Source organism: Porites lutea, chromosome 1 (assembly GCF_958299795.1).
Source record: "Porites lutea chromosome 1, jaPorLute2.1, whole genome shotgun sequence".
In the NCBI taxonomy this organism is placed as follows: domain Eukaryota; kingdom Metazoa; phylum Cnidaria; class Anthozoa; order Scleractinia; family Poritidae; genus Porites; species Porites lutea.
Window position 1 is genome coordinate 13,381,828 of NC_133201.1, and position 14,996 is coordinate 13,396,823.

Sequence of the window (14,996 nt, forward strand, 5' to 3'; positions counted from 1 at the left end):
TCCAACCCTTCTGCGATGCCCTTGAAAAGATGTGCGCCTTTTGGAAAGACAAGAACACTGACATGCTGCGACAAGGAATCTCTATCCCCGGTGTCACCTTGACGTACCTCTTTACCACCCTGGAACCTGGCATTTTCTTTTCTCTCTTTGACGAGAAAAATAAAGATTTATACACCTTGTTCAAGAAAAATATCGTAGGAGGCCCCAGCATCATCTTCCACCGATATCATGAAAAAGACAAGACCAAGATCAGAGAGAGAGAGATAATAGATCAAGGCAAAGAACCAAAAATGTGCCAGAAAATAGTAGGATATGACGCTAACGCGCTATCTCTGGGCCATCATGCAAAACATGCCCACAGGATCTTTTATGAGGCGACGCGAAGAAACCAACTTCAAAAAAGAAAGCTCCACCAAGATGGCCACCGATTGGTTGGAATGGAAAGCTGAGGAAATGGGAGTTCGCATACGTCACCAGATGAACGACACGGAAAAACGCATAGGTGAAAGAAGGCTCCCAGTGAATGGTTTTCATGGTCCTTCACAAACAGTTTTCCAGTTCCATGGCTGTTGGTGGCATGGTCATAACTGCTACCTAACTAAAGAAAAAGAAATTAATGAAAAAAGAAAGAAACCAATGGCTGAGCTCAGGGAAGAAACAACAGCAAATTCAAAGTATGTCAGAGATCAAGGCTACAATCTCGTGGAGATGTGGGAGTGCCAGTGGCGCCGAATGAAAAAAACTAACTCTGCAGTACAATATTTCATGAACAGAAAGTTTCACCGACCCCTTGACCACCACCAGACCCTGGATCAAAATCAGATCATAAAAGCTATCAGAGACGAGTCTCTCTTTGGTGTTGTCGAGTGTGACATCACAGTACCTGACCATCTGAAACCCAAGTTCTCCGAAATGTGTCCAATCTTCAAAAATACGCAGATTTCTAAAGAAGATATTGGTGAATACATGCAAACCTTTGCCGAGGAGCAACATATCATGCCTCAACCTCGTAGAAGTCTAATAGGTAGCTATTTTGGAGAAAAGATCTTGTTGGCCACACCGCTCATTAAATGGTACTTGGAGCACGGGTTAGAAGTCACCAGGATTTACCAAGTAGTCGAGTACACACCCGTTCCTTGTTTCCAGCCCTTTGGAGAAGCTGTCTCCGACGCCAGGCGTGCTGGGGATGTGGACCCGAACAAGGCTATTATCGCGGATACAATGAAATTAGTAAGTATGATTTCATTTGTACAAGCATTTTGCCACTTCTTTTCCTTATGCAAACCTTATTAATGTTCTGATACATTATTTATTAGGTCGGGAATTCCAGTTACGGGAAGACGATCACGGACCAAGAACGCCACAGAGAGGTTAAGTTCTGCAAAGAACCAAAGGCCTCACGGCTTATCAACACACCCTTCTTCAGACAGATTGACCGGATCGAAGACAACACTTATGAAGTCCAGTCTTGCAAGAAAACGGTCAAGTTGAATCTACCCATGCAAATAGGATTTTTTGTTTATCAGTATGCTAAACTCAGAATGCTTCAGTTCTATTTTGATTTTCTTGACAAGTATTTAGATCGTAGTGATTTTCAGTATTGTCAAATGGATACAGACTCTGCCTATATCGCGATCGCGGGTCCATCAGTTGATAGTTTAGTCAAACCTGAGTTAAGGGCAGAATTTCAAAAGGATAAGTTTAACTGGTTCCCCAGAACCGATACACCAGAGAACAAAGCATATGATAAGCGAACACCCGGTCTTTTCAAAGAAGAATGGTCAGGGGAAGGAATAATCGGTCTCAGTAATAAAACCTATTATTGCTTTGGTTCCTACGATAAGTTTAGTTGCAAAGGAGTAAACAAAACATGTAATGATATCAATAAAGAAAAATATCTTAATGTTCTACTGACCAAACAAAGCAGTTCAGGACTTAACAAGGGTTTCCGTGTAGTTAATAACAGTATGTATACATACGAACAAGTTCGTGATGGTTTTTCGTACTTTTACCCCAAAAGAAAAGTATTGGACGATGGGGTAACCACCATTCCATTAGACATTTAACGCTGCTTTGTAAATAATTTCTTGTACATAGATTAGTTTTGTTCTTGGAACTGAAAATTTGTATAGAATTGCATTACTCACAAAGAGTTTTCAAACATTGTAGTGTGTGACTTGTAAATAAAACTAAGTTGGCTGAAAAAAAATGACTTGTTTCCTGACTCAACGCGCACGGCTTACACGCGAGAGCTCCACGCGCGCCCAGGGGAAAAAACACAGGGCTAAAAAGGTGCCCTTTATGCCCTTTCTGCCCGATCTGCCCGATAAATTGTATGTTTCAAACAGTTTAGTTCAGTTTTAACCAACCTTTCAGAGGGGAAACATGAAGAGACTAAGATGTAAACATTGTCCGATTCCAGGTTGCGGGTCTAAATTTTTAGTTCGATTAGCAAATCATTTAACTCAAGTCCACGACTTATCGGAAATAGAACGAAAATATTGGCTTCAATTTGCAAAATTACAAAATACCAATGCGATTCGTGTGTATGACAAAGAGGCTGAACCCAAAACAGTTTTTCTATAAACAAGAGTGCATGCAGTTAAGTTAATCAGTTGTGATCATGGACCTCAGATGGAAACATCCTTTCCCCGCGCTTGTGGCCGGCCCAACATGTTGTGGGAAAAGTCAGTTTGTAAAACGTTTACTAGAAGCAGGAGAAGACATGATTGATGGTGCCCCGGAAAAAATCATCTGGTGTTATGGCATGTATCAACCAGCCTACGATGAGATGCTTAAAACTATTCCGAACATTACGTTTGTTGAAGGAGTGCCTGGTGATCTGGAATCCCTAATTAATCCCTCTATGCGGAATTTAGTCGTCATTGATGACTTAATGCACGAGCTTAGCAATGATCAGCGAATGACTAATTTGTTTACCAAAGGCTGTCACCATCGCAATCTCAGCGTGATCTTTATTCTCCAAAACATGTTTCATCGTGGAAAAGAACTGAGAGATATGAGCTTGAATTCGCATTACCTAGTGGTGTTCAAAAGCCCGCGTGATGGTAGTCAAGTCAATCATTTAGCAAGACAAATGTTTCCCGGTCATGTCAAATACATGCAAGAAGCGTTTGAGGATGCAACGAAAAGGCCCTATGGTTATTTATTTTGCGATCTTAAACCGGAAACACCCACCGACTTCCGGCTGCGTACGAACATTTTCCCCGGGGAGACTCAGTACGCTTACGTCAGAAAAGTATAAAAAGCGTGAACCACATCACATTTCTTCAGTTGAGGATGGCACAGCGACTGAGAAAGAACCACGATTTTCTGAAGCTGCTTGTCAAGTGTACCCCAGCTCAGCGTAAAGCCATTTTGAAGGTGGCAGACGACGCTTTAGTAAGAACCATTTGTGAGTGTGTTTTAAACGTGCTTAAAGGAACAGTACCAGTCAGTAAGCCAGCCAAGAAGAAGCTTTTGCCTCACAAGAAATCTTTGATCGCTTTAGCCGAAAAAAGTACACCACTCGATAAGAAAAAGAAATTGTTGGTACAACACGGAGGAAATTTTTTAAGTGTTTTGCTACCTCCCATTCTCCGTGTGTTAAGTTCGATTCTTACCTAAAATGAATCACACAAAGAGTATGGTTCTCGTGCCCGAGAACACCTTGGAAAGATTACAACGACGCCAGCAGATACTAACCCCACCCGTCACACAAACTCTGAGAAACTTGGATAGTGAAATGACCGATATTTTATCCACTAAAGAACTTGATGATGAACAAAAAGCCGGGCTTTACAATCAAGTGTTGCAGCGGTACTTGACTTATTACGATCAGCGAAAAGGTCAACCTCTTCATGTGAAAATATCAACCCCCAAAGCAGGAGAAACACCTAAATCAGAAGAAAATGAACAACCTTCGGAAGAACCTGTCCCGGAAAAATTCACTTCATCAGCCGTAGAGGCAGAGGTCATGAAAAGTGTACCCAAAATTTACAAAGCCGGGGCTAGACAATTGTTGGATAAAATTAAAGAGCATCAAGATGTCTTGCATTGGAATGATAAAGGAGAGCTTTTGTATGAAACCAAACCCATTCCAGGTTCTCATCTGGTGGACCTAGTCAACGACACATTGCGCCACCGCAAAGGATTTGAACCAGTGGGATGGTCGGTGTTTGCGAGGGGTCTGGCCCGAATGAATGTCCCGGAAAATCTAGTGCGTAATCCACAGAGGCAAAGTGCTGTTCGAAAATTTAAAGCAAGGGTGAGAGACGAAACCCCTAACAGTCCTTCCCGTTGGCTACCTAGCCCACCTGTGACGGTATCCCCCGTGAAAAAACAGCGGCGAAGAAATGCGAGTCCGCGCCCTGAGGCTGTGCGCTGGTTACGGTTATAAAATCACCACAAGAGACATTATTATTATTATTTTTATTGTAAATCATCTCTTTATTTTGTTCACTCAATAAAAGATGGTGAAAAAAATTACAAGGTGTTTATTTATTGAACTTTGTGCTGGGCTTGTGCTCTTTGCTTGTTTACATCAGTGCGATATTTCGGAAGACTTATAGGGAAATGTTTTTCAATAAATCGCTTGACAAGGCTATCATTTTTACGTGTGTTATTAGAAAAACGATGCACAATTGTACTCATACTTATTTGCCGACTACGATATAAAGCAAAATACAAACAGTAATGTCCGCAGACTTTTGAATAGATGCTTTGTAATGTCACAGTATTAAAAGTCCACTGGTTAGAATTGTTGTTTAAAAAGGTAGTAAATGTTCCTGAGTATTTGCTGGGTGGTGATCCGTAAGAATCGAAAAATTCTCTCTCTTGCTCCTTGGTGAAATAAAACGCCACCCAATGCGAACCTGGCTTGTCACTCGTGTCCACATTAGCGATAAACAGGGCTGGGTAATGTGAAACACTTGCAGGCAGCAGGTCTTAGGGATACACGCCTTGAAACACACCTCGTGTAAATTTATCCTTTCTCAAAATAAGGGTCAGTTGAGTAGTGTCCATTTTTAGTTTGTGTAGTCGAACAGCACGTTGCGGTTTCCGTCAATTTCAATCACGTTTTGGAATTCAGCGTACACGATAAGGTTAACCGTATTGGCCAGTGGTTCCTTGAAATGAAGCTCAGCGCGCAGGTTACCTTGCTTTATTAGCTCAAAATGGTCACCTGAGCAGTGGTCTGGGGACAAGTCAAAGCAAAATGCTGTGTAACCAGAGCCATAATCCTTTCTACTGATCTGATTACCCGCATCTTGGGATAGCTTTCCAGTGTCTGAGAACAGACTTTGATAGCCTGCTATTACATTTTGACCTCCAGCTTCGTCAAAATTCAAGAACAGGGGTTTCCGAGGAATTTGCTCTCCGTCCACATAGACACCCACTTGAGTTAGATTGTGGTGTTTGAAGTTGAACGGGTTGGTACTGTAAGTTCCATTATATGCCTGAGTATCCACTAAGACCAGCACGATTCGTTTGGGGATGTGACCCAAAAAGATGTTGTCGGGGTTAAAACTGCTAAATCCTCTTGGAATAGACAGCACTTTACAATCAATTCGGCGAACCGGGTACTTGGCGCTGGAGTGTTTTAGTGCAGCAGCATGGCCAAGTATAATAGAAGAGGCCAATTTCACCTTGCGAACGAACAAGATGGCTTCTGTGATTACCACCTTGAAAGTTGGAGCGGCTGCTGATGACATCAGACAAAACAAGTTCTTGGCTCGGTTCAGTTTGATTCTTAAATTCACTCCATTTACCATCAACCGGTCTTGAAAGAAAATGTCGCTATGAATGGGCCCCATCATATCCACAATATGACTTTTTTTAGTGAAATCATAGCGAACCTTTAACCCCTTGTTTGCGGCATCGTCTGCAAGCACAGGGTTGGCAACATCCATTTTTCCAGGGGTATCTTTGTAAAACATGGCCATAGAAAGTTGACTTGTTTTTGCTTCTTCTCCGTAGTTTAGCAAGGTTTCGATCATGGCGCGATAAGGGTAGGTATTGGTGGATGGACAGATCAATCGCTCGTTCAAGGAAACGTCCACTTGCGAAAAAAGGGAATGTAAAAACAGGTTCACGGGACCTACTTGTGCATCGGCATCTATGGCGGTTCCATTTGCTTTTGTGATCTTGGCTTTCACAAATAAGTGAGTACGTGCCAAGTCCAAATACTCATCTCCGGTTCCCGAAACATAAAATTCGATCGGACCACTGTCCGTGATGTTACTGATGGGGTGGTACTCGATCCATTGCCCTTTGTGAATAGAGGTTTGTGTTGCAGGAATCGTAAAGAGATCCAACTCTGATTTCGTACATTCCTGAGACTCGTGATACACAAAGGCCATTCTATTCTTTGTCAAAAATGGTTTTCGATTTCTTCTGCTGTGGAGATGTTTTTGCTTTCTTGCCTGGAGGCGAACTGATTGTTGAGCCTTGCGCTTTTCTTTTTATAGATTTTTTGCCAGCTCCTGATTGTCCCTGCAATGAATTCTGGGAAGGTAAACCGAGGGCTTGTTTCGTGCGCATGTGGACTGCTGTTTTAATGTTATCAAGAACATCTTGGACAACATTGACTCCTCTTTGTAAAGCCTTTTTTCCAATCACCTTAGCACCCTGTTGAAGGTGAGGCATCGCCCATCGAAACAGGCCTCTGAATATGGACCCTAGTCCATAACCCCGCTGAAATCGAGCACCGTGAAATGCGGGTAAATTTCCACCTTTTTGCCTGGCTTGATCTACATAGTACTGTTCGTACAACTTGTGATTTCGAGTGTGGAGTTTTTTCATCTTTAAAAGTACTGAGGTGCACTTTGACGAAAATGAAGTGTTAACAACACTCTCCCAAACTCAAATGGTACAGACTCCCCTGTGTCTGTCTTTATATTGACTTCGACAGTTTCAAATTGCTTTCTGCTGACAGGTAAATATTGGGGGCGCAAAAATGATTTACTGACTCGCTCCCCAACCTTTCCTTCTACAGGAACAATTCGAAGCAAAGGTACCAATGCATCTCCAACATACTGTGACTGAATAAGATCACAGTAAATGAACAGGTCGTGAAAGCCGTATTCCAAATCCACTTGTCTTTCAGCGGTAGAGGTATTAGAAATAATTTCTTCTGGTGAAAATCCCAGCAGGTATCCAATGTTACCAAAGAAAAGTTCTACGTTATTTTGTAGGTGAACAGTCACCTTTCTAGTGAACGCATCATAGGAAAATGTCACGTCGTCATTGAAACGCTTTACATTCTCGATCAGCTCTTTCATCTTTGATAAGATATCTCCAATGGAAGAATAATGACCTGGTGGTACAATTAGGCCTTCCCATACTCCGGACAATTCTTGGTTCCGAAGGTAGAATCGATTACCAAAATTTTCTTGGACATTATTCCAGCTGTGAGGATAGTGACTTTCCGTTAATGCTACTTCCCAGTCCCCAGTCAAGCTAACGGTCTGAGGTAAACCAACTTGGTACTACGTTAGTGTGTTGCTGGGAAACTTATCGAGGCTGCTATTGCTGGGAAGATGCAGATAAAACTGTTTTACCTCCATCGTACCCTGTGTTGAAATGAACATTTATTCCTGGCGTTCTTAATTTATAACCATACACAACAACAATTGTTTTCAGTTAAAATAACCCTTTTATTGGCTTCACACAAAATGTTACAACTTTGAGATATTACTTTCTGCTATCCAGCTATTAAACTTGTCTGGGTACCCTTTCCATTTTACAAAGTATTCAGCTATTCATTTACGCTTTCTCTTCCGCAAAATCTTCTCGACGCGGTACACATCATCGTTCTTAATAATTTTCTGCAATTCAGGCTCATAAAATGTTCCATCTAAGATTTCTCCTGCATCATCTTTTAGTTTATAAACGGGTACTTGACGAGCCATTCGCTTGTAAACTGTAAAAATTTCTTCCGTGAAATTAGGCAGGTACGATTTTATCAAACATTCGCTTCACTTTGCTGATCCTGACGCGATCTCCCACTTGAAATTTAAAACGCACACGATTTTCAACGTCATTACCATACAAAGTATCCCATACTTGAGCTTCATTCGCTTTAGTCACCTGGCTCGGTTTCATTTTAATACTTCGGTGGTAGGTGTTATTGTAAGAAGATACTAACTGGGGTAATACATTGATATAGGTGAGAGTGTTTTTGGCCGTGAAATATTTATACATCTTATTCTTAAATGTTCGGTTAAAACGCTCCACCACTGAGGCTTTGAGCCCAGAGTTAACAGTAAAAAAGTCAATGTTGTTGTCACGCAGCAATTTCTGGAACACGCGATTTAGAAACTCTGTTCCCTGATCCGTTTGAAGCTTGTTTGGTTTACGACCAGAAGATAGAATCATCTGAAAAGCTTTGACTAGTTCTTGGCCTTGTTTTGTCTTTAAAGGCACCACCCAAGCGTACTTGCTAAAGATGTCTATACACGTCAGTAGGTATTTATATCCCTTGTTGTATCGGCTGAGATTTTGAACGTCGACCAGATCTGCTTGAAATTGTGCATCAATACCAGGAACGATGACTCGACTTCTTTTGTAATGTCTACGCGCGGGCTGGGGAAGAGTATAAACATCTTGCCGACTCAACCAATCTTCAACTTGTTTACGCGATATCTTGTTCTTTCCTTTATTTTTGACTGCTCTGTAAACAGCATCTAAACCACCGAAACTTGCGGGTTGACTTGGGTCGAGGTAGATGCTGGCTAGTTTTTTCTCCATCACAAAATTCCGAGTTTTGTACAACCACTCTACCACCGCAGCAAGCTAATACACAACGTATGCGATTGAAGATGTGTTCAAATCCAAAAGTGGACGAAGGAGGACAGCAACCCATCGCTGATGATCGCTATGAAGGTTCAAACCCGAATGATTTCTTTCCTCTTGATGTTTACTTATATAGCTACTGTGGAATCTGGATCCGAAGCAAAGACAGAGAAAGCCCCATCTTGACTAAGACAGAGACAAACACACACTGACTTACAATTTAGTCATAAACAAATTTTATTACCTTTACAAACAAAGCTTGTTTTGAATGTCATTAATTACAGAGTCATAAAAATACGGCAACCAACCAGAATGCTTCGTCAAACGAGACAGCCAATGAGCATCTTTCTAATTCTGGTCAACCAATCAAAACAACTATGACATCATAGTACCCCGGAATAAATATGACATCATCTTCCGAAAATAACTAAAACCTGTCAAACCGGTCAAACCAGTATACTTAATTAAATCCACTGCATTTTATTCATGAGATGAGGACAATAGCCTATGACGTTATCGGCGTTTATGTATTCCTGCTCACGCTAATGAGATTACTGCTCAAAAAAGAGGTTAATTTCATCCCTCCTAGACTACTAGTCCTTGGAGTCAACCTTTCCGACGAAAAATAATTTTTAGAAATAGCTTTCGCGGAATATTTTCACGCCTTCTCAGTAATATCCAATCAGAGCAGAGCTATGATCATACGTCACACGCCGAGTCACAGAAGCGGGATTTGAATTGCTGCCAACAATGGCGGTAGCCAGCGTGGACGAGTTATCTGATGATAGTTCTGATCTTCTATCGGGTTAAAAATACTCGCTTAAAGCCTAATAACAAAAAGAAAAAGGTGATACACTCATGCGACGTCTTCAAGTTTACTTGTAACCTTGACAGTTGGCTGCATATCATAAGTTTTATCACGAACAACCCAGTCTCGGCCCTCGACAGCGGGTAAATAAATATTGAAAAATCAAGCTCTTTAGTTACTTTACTTTACTGGTTAACTCACTTGTGCAGTGCTTTGGAGCTTTTTACTAATTCCACAAAGGACCACACTGCATCATCTCACAGTTAATTTTGAAGTAAAAAGTATGTTGTTCCAACTGTGTTACAGATCGAACACGGACTGCATCTTTCGCTTGCGCGGCGGCTGTAATTGTGCGAGATCTGAGGTCGCGAATTATGAACGGACTTTTATGAGCCAAATTAATGTGGCTGTGGATGAAAATGGCTTTTGATAGCATACAATCTCAACGGCGAATATTTCAAATATTTCAAGTGGACATATCAAACAAAACAAACGAGATGTTCAACAGGAATGAAATCGAATTAAAAGCGAAATTAACTGTTGTGTACCTAACATACTGAGGGTTTCATTCACACAATACAGCAACTGTCGATACAGAATCTACTGAGCCTGGTATTTTTCTCTTGCGACGAAGAAACTAAGTAACGTGTAAACAAGGAAAATAACAGGCAGTCAGAAAATTAAAAAAGGAGCGAGCCGATGGGGCTAGCGACTTCAAAAGATTAAACTCCTTGAATGAAAGAAAGGTTCTCAAAGGTTTCACAGCGGAAGTTATATGTTTCGGCATGTCACGTCCTCCTGTATATTTCTTTTGCGGTTATTTGAGGTCTACAAGTATATGCTGCGGCCATGAAATCTTGTAGCATCTTGAGAAATAGTGTGATTGCCAAACAGTGTTTAATTTCTTCCTGAGTTTGATAATTCTGCACTCAAAGGGTTTTTGTAACTTTCATGATTATCGATGACTTGTATTTTAAAATTTCATTGCGCGTTTCTACTTCATTGAAAGCACGACAATTCCGTCGCATACACCGGGATAGCTTAAAAGAGGGGGGAGGTACATAATAGGGAGGAGGGAGAAAATGAAATGTTGGGAATAGGGAGATTACAATGAGAAGGTAATTTTATGGCTTTCTTAACTTGCGTCATGACAAGGCCGGCTGGGGGTGTCACAGTGATATGGGCATCCCCATTCCCATATCCCTAGCGTTTTGGGCATCCCCGGTGGGGGATGCCCAAAACGCTGATCACTTCGACTTTGCCTAAATTATTTCAGACTGGGGAAAAGTCGGGTTTCTCAATCACGAGTTTACGGATGAATAGTGTAGATGCATGTTAGAATTATATCGTCTGACACTTTTCGCCGGGTTTATTGCGCAGAAAATAACCCCATAGGCAGTAAACGTTAGCTATGTAGGGCTATGTAGGGCTATGTAGGGCTATGTAGGGCTATGTAGGGCTATGTAGGGCTATGTATGGCTATGTAGGGCTGTTTAGGGCTATGTAGGGCTATGTAGGGCTATGTATGGCTGTGTATGGTTATGTAGGGCTATGTAGGATTATGTACACTGCTTCTAGTGACTAACGGGGAACCACTTTATGATGCTTACACCACGTACCTACCAAAAAGAACCCTCGACTTCCGCTCATTTGATCGATCGCTGCGAGAATGTTAATTTGAGTTAAAAAAAGGGTCAGTTTTTGACATTAACAGTTTATATTACTAAAAACTGTTAAATCTACAATAAACTCAGCAGTATTGCGCCGAATTACGTGGCTTATGGTCGTTCCGAGGAACTTAGCTGAGGCTGGTTTCGATCGGTCGATGTTATTTAGTGTCGACACGCCACGAAATACTATCTAACGTCGACCGAAACCTAACCGGCTCTCTGCAGTGGTTCTGAAAAAATAAATTACATTAAAATTTAAAAAAAAACCTGAATAAAATAAATCGAGCAAGAGTGTGTTTATTGCTCCTTAGAGTCTGAAACAGTTGTATTTCAGCTTTTTAGACTTTCAGAGCAAGTTTAAAAAGTTCGGAAAATGTATTAGTAAAGTTCTACTTTAAGAATCCAGGGGAGGGTACTTGACCAAGTGGCATAAGGGGAGATCTCAGTCATAAGTCTTCCGGTAATTAAGGTCTTTGTGCATAGCACCCCCTTATGGTTCAAGGGAAGTACCCTCGGCCTATATTGCACAAGAGGATCCTAGGTTTAAGCAAGATAAAATTACTAACATTTAGTATATACACACTCAGCCATCTTGGTAATTCAAGCGATCTGATTGGTTAGCTATCTCGGACTATGACGTTATAGCGGAGCTCCGGCACGCGAAGCGCGCCAGCGGAACACCATGGGTAAGAAAATTTGGTAAACCATCCATCCGAGAAAATTTGGTTATGACGTAGCGTACGCCCGTACACTCTTTGCGGGGGAGGGAAGGGAATCAGGTGTCAGCCCGTCCGGGGGAGGACCATGCCGTGATGTTATAAATCGCGCGATGCATTTGTGCAACCCGCTTTTTTCTTGGCGGGAAATCGCGTAAGAAATGGCGTGGCTGTCGTCGCGTTCAAAAACATGTTTACTTCAACTACTTCATTGCATTAAAGCTGACAGAGGTTTGAGTCATCTTGTGATGTTTTTACCTGTCTTTTTGCACTGGATCTACAAAATGAAATACAGCAGCTTTCAACATTCTTTTGTTATTCTTGGCTGGCTTGTTTACTGGGTTGTGGTTGAGAAATGCGCCGCACGACAAAAAGAAATCGGGAATCATCGTTTTCAAAAATATGCTACTCTTAGTAAGCTTACTTCGCCTTGCTGGACTATGCGAAAAGTCTTAAGCGATTCTGGTCTTACTTGATGGGTTTCCGTGCTGCATCAGATCTCGACCGGTAAGCTTGAGTAATTTTATTGCATTTTATGTGTTTTCTTTATTCATGTTTATGCCGTCCTTTTACAATGATTTTACGCACATTTGTAAGATTTGAGACAATTTAACTGACCTAGTAAAGAACTTCTAAAAGTCTTAAGATTTTTTCTGACCGCGACTAGAAGAAAAAGTTCTGAAAAATAGCTATTTTAGTTATCCTTTTGTTTGTAAAAAGAAAGCTTTGAGCGATATTGTTGCCTGGCCGTTCATCTTGCAAAATAGCAAGACTAAAAAACTTAAGGCTCAAATCTGCAAGGTTTTATTCGTGTCTCAGGATTTTCAGAGACACCATACTCTCAAAACACGTCTTCGGGAATAAAAATTGTTGAACTTTAAATGTTTCTTTGTATTATATTGTATACCAGTATACATAGTATATATATATATATTGACTTTTCTCACCAAGGTCACGCGTTGGTCACGCTCCACGTCCAATTTATGCTCTGATTGGTCAAAACTTGACAGGTGAGTTCATGCGGAAAATTTATGCAGCATCTTGAAACTTTTTTACTTTGACAGCTGAAGCTGACAGAGTTTTGTGTCAACTTGTGATGTTTTTTTTTTTTCTCCACTGAATGTACAAAATGAAATTCATCTACTATCAAGGGTCTCCTGTTATTCATGGCTAGTTTGTTTATTGGGTTTTTGGTTGAGAAATACGTCGCTTGTCAAAGTCTGAAATCCGATTTCGGATGGCATCATTTTCCTTTTTTCACCTTGTTTGATGCGTAAGAAGGTTGAAAAGTCTGAAGCGGTTCTGGCCTTACTTGATAGTTTTCAGTGCATCTCGAATGGTAAGCCTGAGTAATTAATTTTATTTGATGTTTGTTTTTTATATCTAATTTAATGAAGTCTAGTGTAGTTTATGGGGCTATTTAGTTTATGCAGGTTTGTAAGATTTGAGACAATGATCTGACCGAGTATCAGGTTTGATTATAACGTTTTATAAAATAACTAAGATAGTACGGGCGCTCTGATTGGCCGAGAGGAGTGTTTACATGAGAGTATGTAACCATGGTTGTGACGTCAAGTTGTTTGGCTTTTCGCGCGCTAATCACGCAAGCACGAATTTTGAAAAAAGTTTTCGAGTTCAAAACTCGACAAGTTTATTTTATTTACCCATTCCTTCGTCGGCTGAAACATGGAAAATCATTACAGAGAAGGTAAGTCCATTTTTCTTCGCTTAAGCTGACATGTTAAGCGACAAAAATCCGTTTTTTTGCAAAGCATCTTTTTGCAAAACAAGAGCTGATCACGCGTGCAAGACTTCGTGGACAAGATTTTGCGACTGGTAAGAATTTCTCTTTTAATCAGTGCCATACAAAGAGTTTTGCGTTTTTTTCTCGGGAAAGTTATTTAATAAACGCAATAGAAAACATTTTCCCACTGTTTGCATAGCCTGATATAAACACTCGAGGCATTGGGAGAATTCTCGACAGTTATGCAAACCCTAGACTTCGTCTCGGGTTTGCATAACTTTCTCGAATTCTCCCAACCCCTCTCGTGTTTGGTGTTTATATCAGGTTATGCTAACAAGGAAAACGTTTTCTATTGCTTAAATAGAACTTTAAAAAGCCTTCACACATTTTCTCACCGCAAATAGAAAGAAAACGTTCCAAAGAATATTTATTTATAATTCTGGCTGTAAAAGAAAGCTTTGAGCGATTTTCTTGCTTCGAGTTCATCTTTGGAAAAAGCAAAGACCGGGAAGCCGGTTTAAAACATAATCAAGGATTTTCAGAGCCACTTTAAGAGCGGCTTTCCGTAATTATCGACCCACGGTCGGCACAAGTTCAAAATTTGATTTCGCTCATATTTGGCTCATCGATAACCCTTAATGAGTAATGAAACATGCTGTAGTTAGTTTTCCCAAATAACGTGTTCTTTTGTTAAAATTCGAGAAAACTCATTTCGCCCGTTCAGAGCTCAAAATCCACTTCCGGTAAAACGAAATTTTACACAAAATTCCATTGACTCGTAGGTCAAACCACAACGATTTGGCAGCCTTTGAAAAACACGAATAGTTTTTATGACCCTTTCTTTCTTATAAGTCGATAAATTTGTGAAAGCTGTAATAATTTTGCGGCCAAAAAGGTATTGTTAAAAATAGACCCTATTGACAATTTCTGCCGTTCAAAATTATAGGGATAAAATAATGCAAATTTTTACAATGCGCTATAACTTAAAATTTCGCAAATTGACTTTCTACTGCTTAACTAGGCCCCAATCTATCAGAAAATCGAAACAAATCTCTGGGCAAACGATTTTATGTAGCCTAAAAGACGTCGAGTTCAACCCTAATTTTGCGAAAAAACGCGACATTCCAGTGGTTAAAAAAAATAGCGTTACACGGCCCGTCACGCCAGTGTTACCGATAGATACGCTTTAAACAATTTACTTAAAGGCAGATTAAAAGCGAATTCGAAATTAAATCTTTCAGTAAACCTATTATTCTCATTGA

The 14,996-nt window shown here is 40.6% G+C and overlaps 2 protein-coding genes across 2 annotated transcripts; one reads left to right on the forward strand and one right to left on the reverse strand.

The window, feature by feature from the left end:
• Positions 1 to 453: 453 nt before the first annotated feature.
• LOC140951078 (uncharacterized) lies at positions 454 to 2,066 on the forward strand. Its single transcript, XM_073400333.1, has 2 exons — positions 454 to 1,230; positions 1,317 to 2,066. Exons 1-2 carry the CDS (start codon positions 454 to 456, stop codon positions 2,064 to 2,066), a joined length of 1,527 nt encoding a protein of 508 aa, XP_073256434.1.
• A 2,961-nt stretch (positions 2,067 to 5,027) lies between these two features.
• On the reverse strand, positions 5,028 to 6,362 carry LOC140951176 (uncharacterized protein F54H12.2-like). Its single transcript, XM_073400434.1, has one exon. The coding sequence runs from the start codon at positions 6,360 to 6,362 to the stop codon at positions 5,028 to 5,030; it is 1,335 nt and encodes a 444-aa protein (XP_073256535.1).
• Between the last annotated feature and the right edge of the window lie 8,634 nt (positions 6,363 to 14,996).

Coding starts and splice junctions, on each gene's coding strand:
- LOC140951078 (XM_073400333.1), top strand. CDS start 454: ATGGGAGTTCGCATACGTCACCAGATGAACGACACGGAAAAACGCATA. Junction 1,231..1,316: donor TCGCGGATACAATGAAATTA/GTAAGTATGATT, acceptor ATTATTTATTAG/GTCGGGAATTCCAGTTACGG.
- LOC140951176 (XM_073400434.1), bottom strand. CDS start 6,362: ATGGCCTTTGTGTATCACGAGTCTCAGGAATGTACGAAATCAGAGTTG.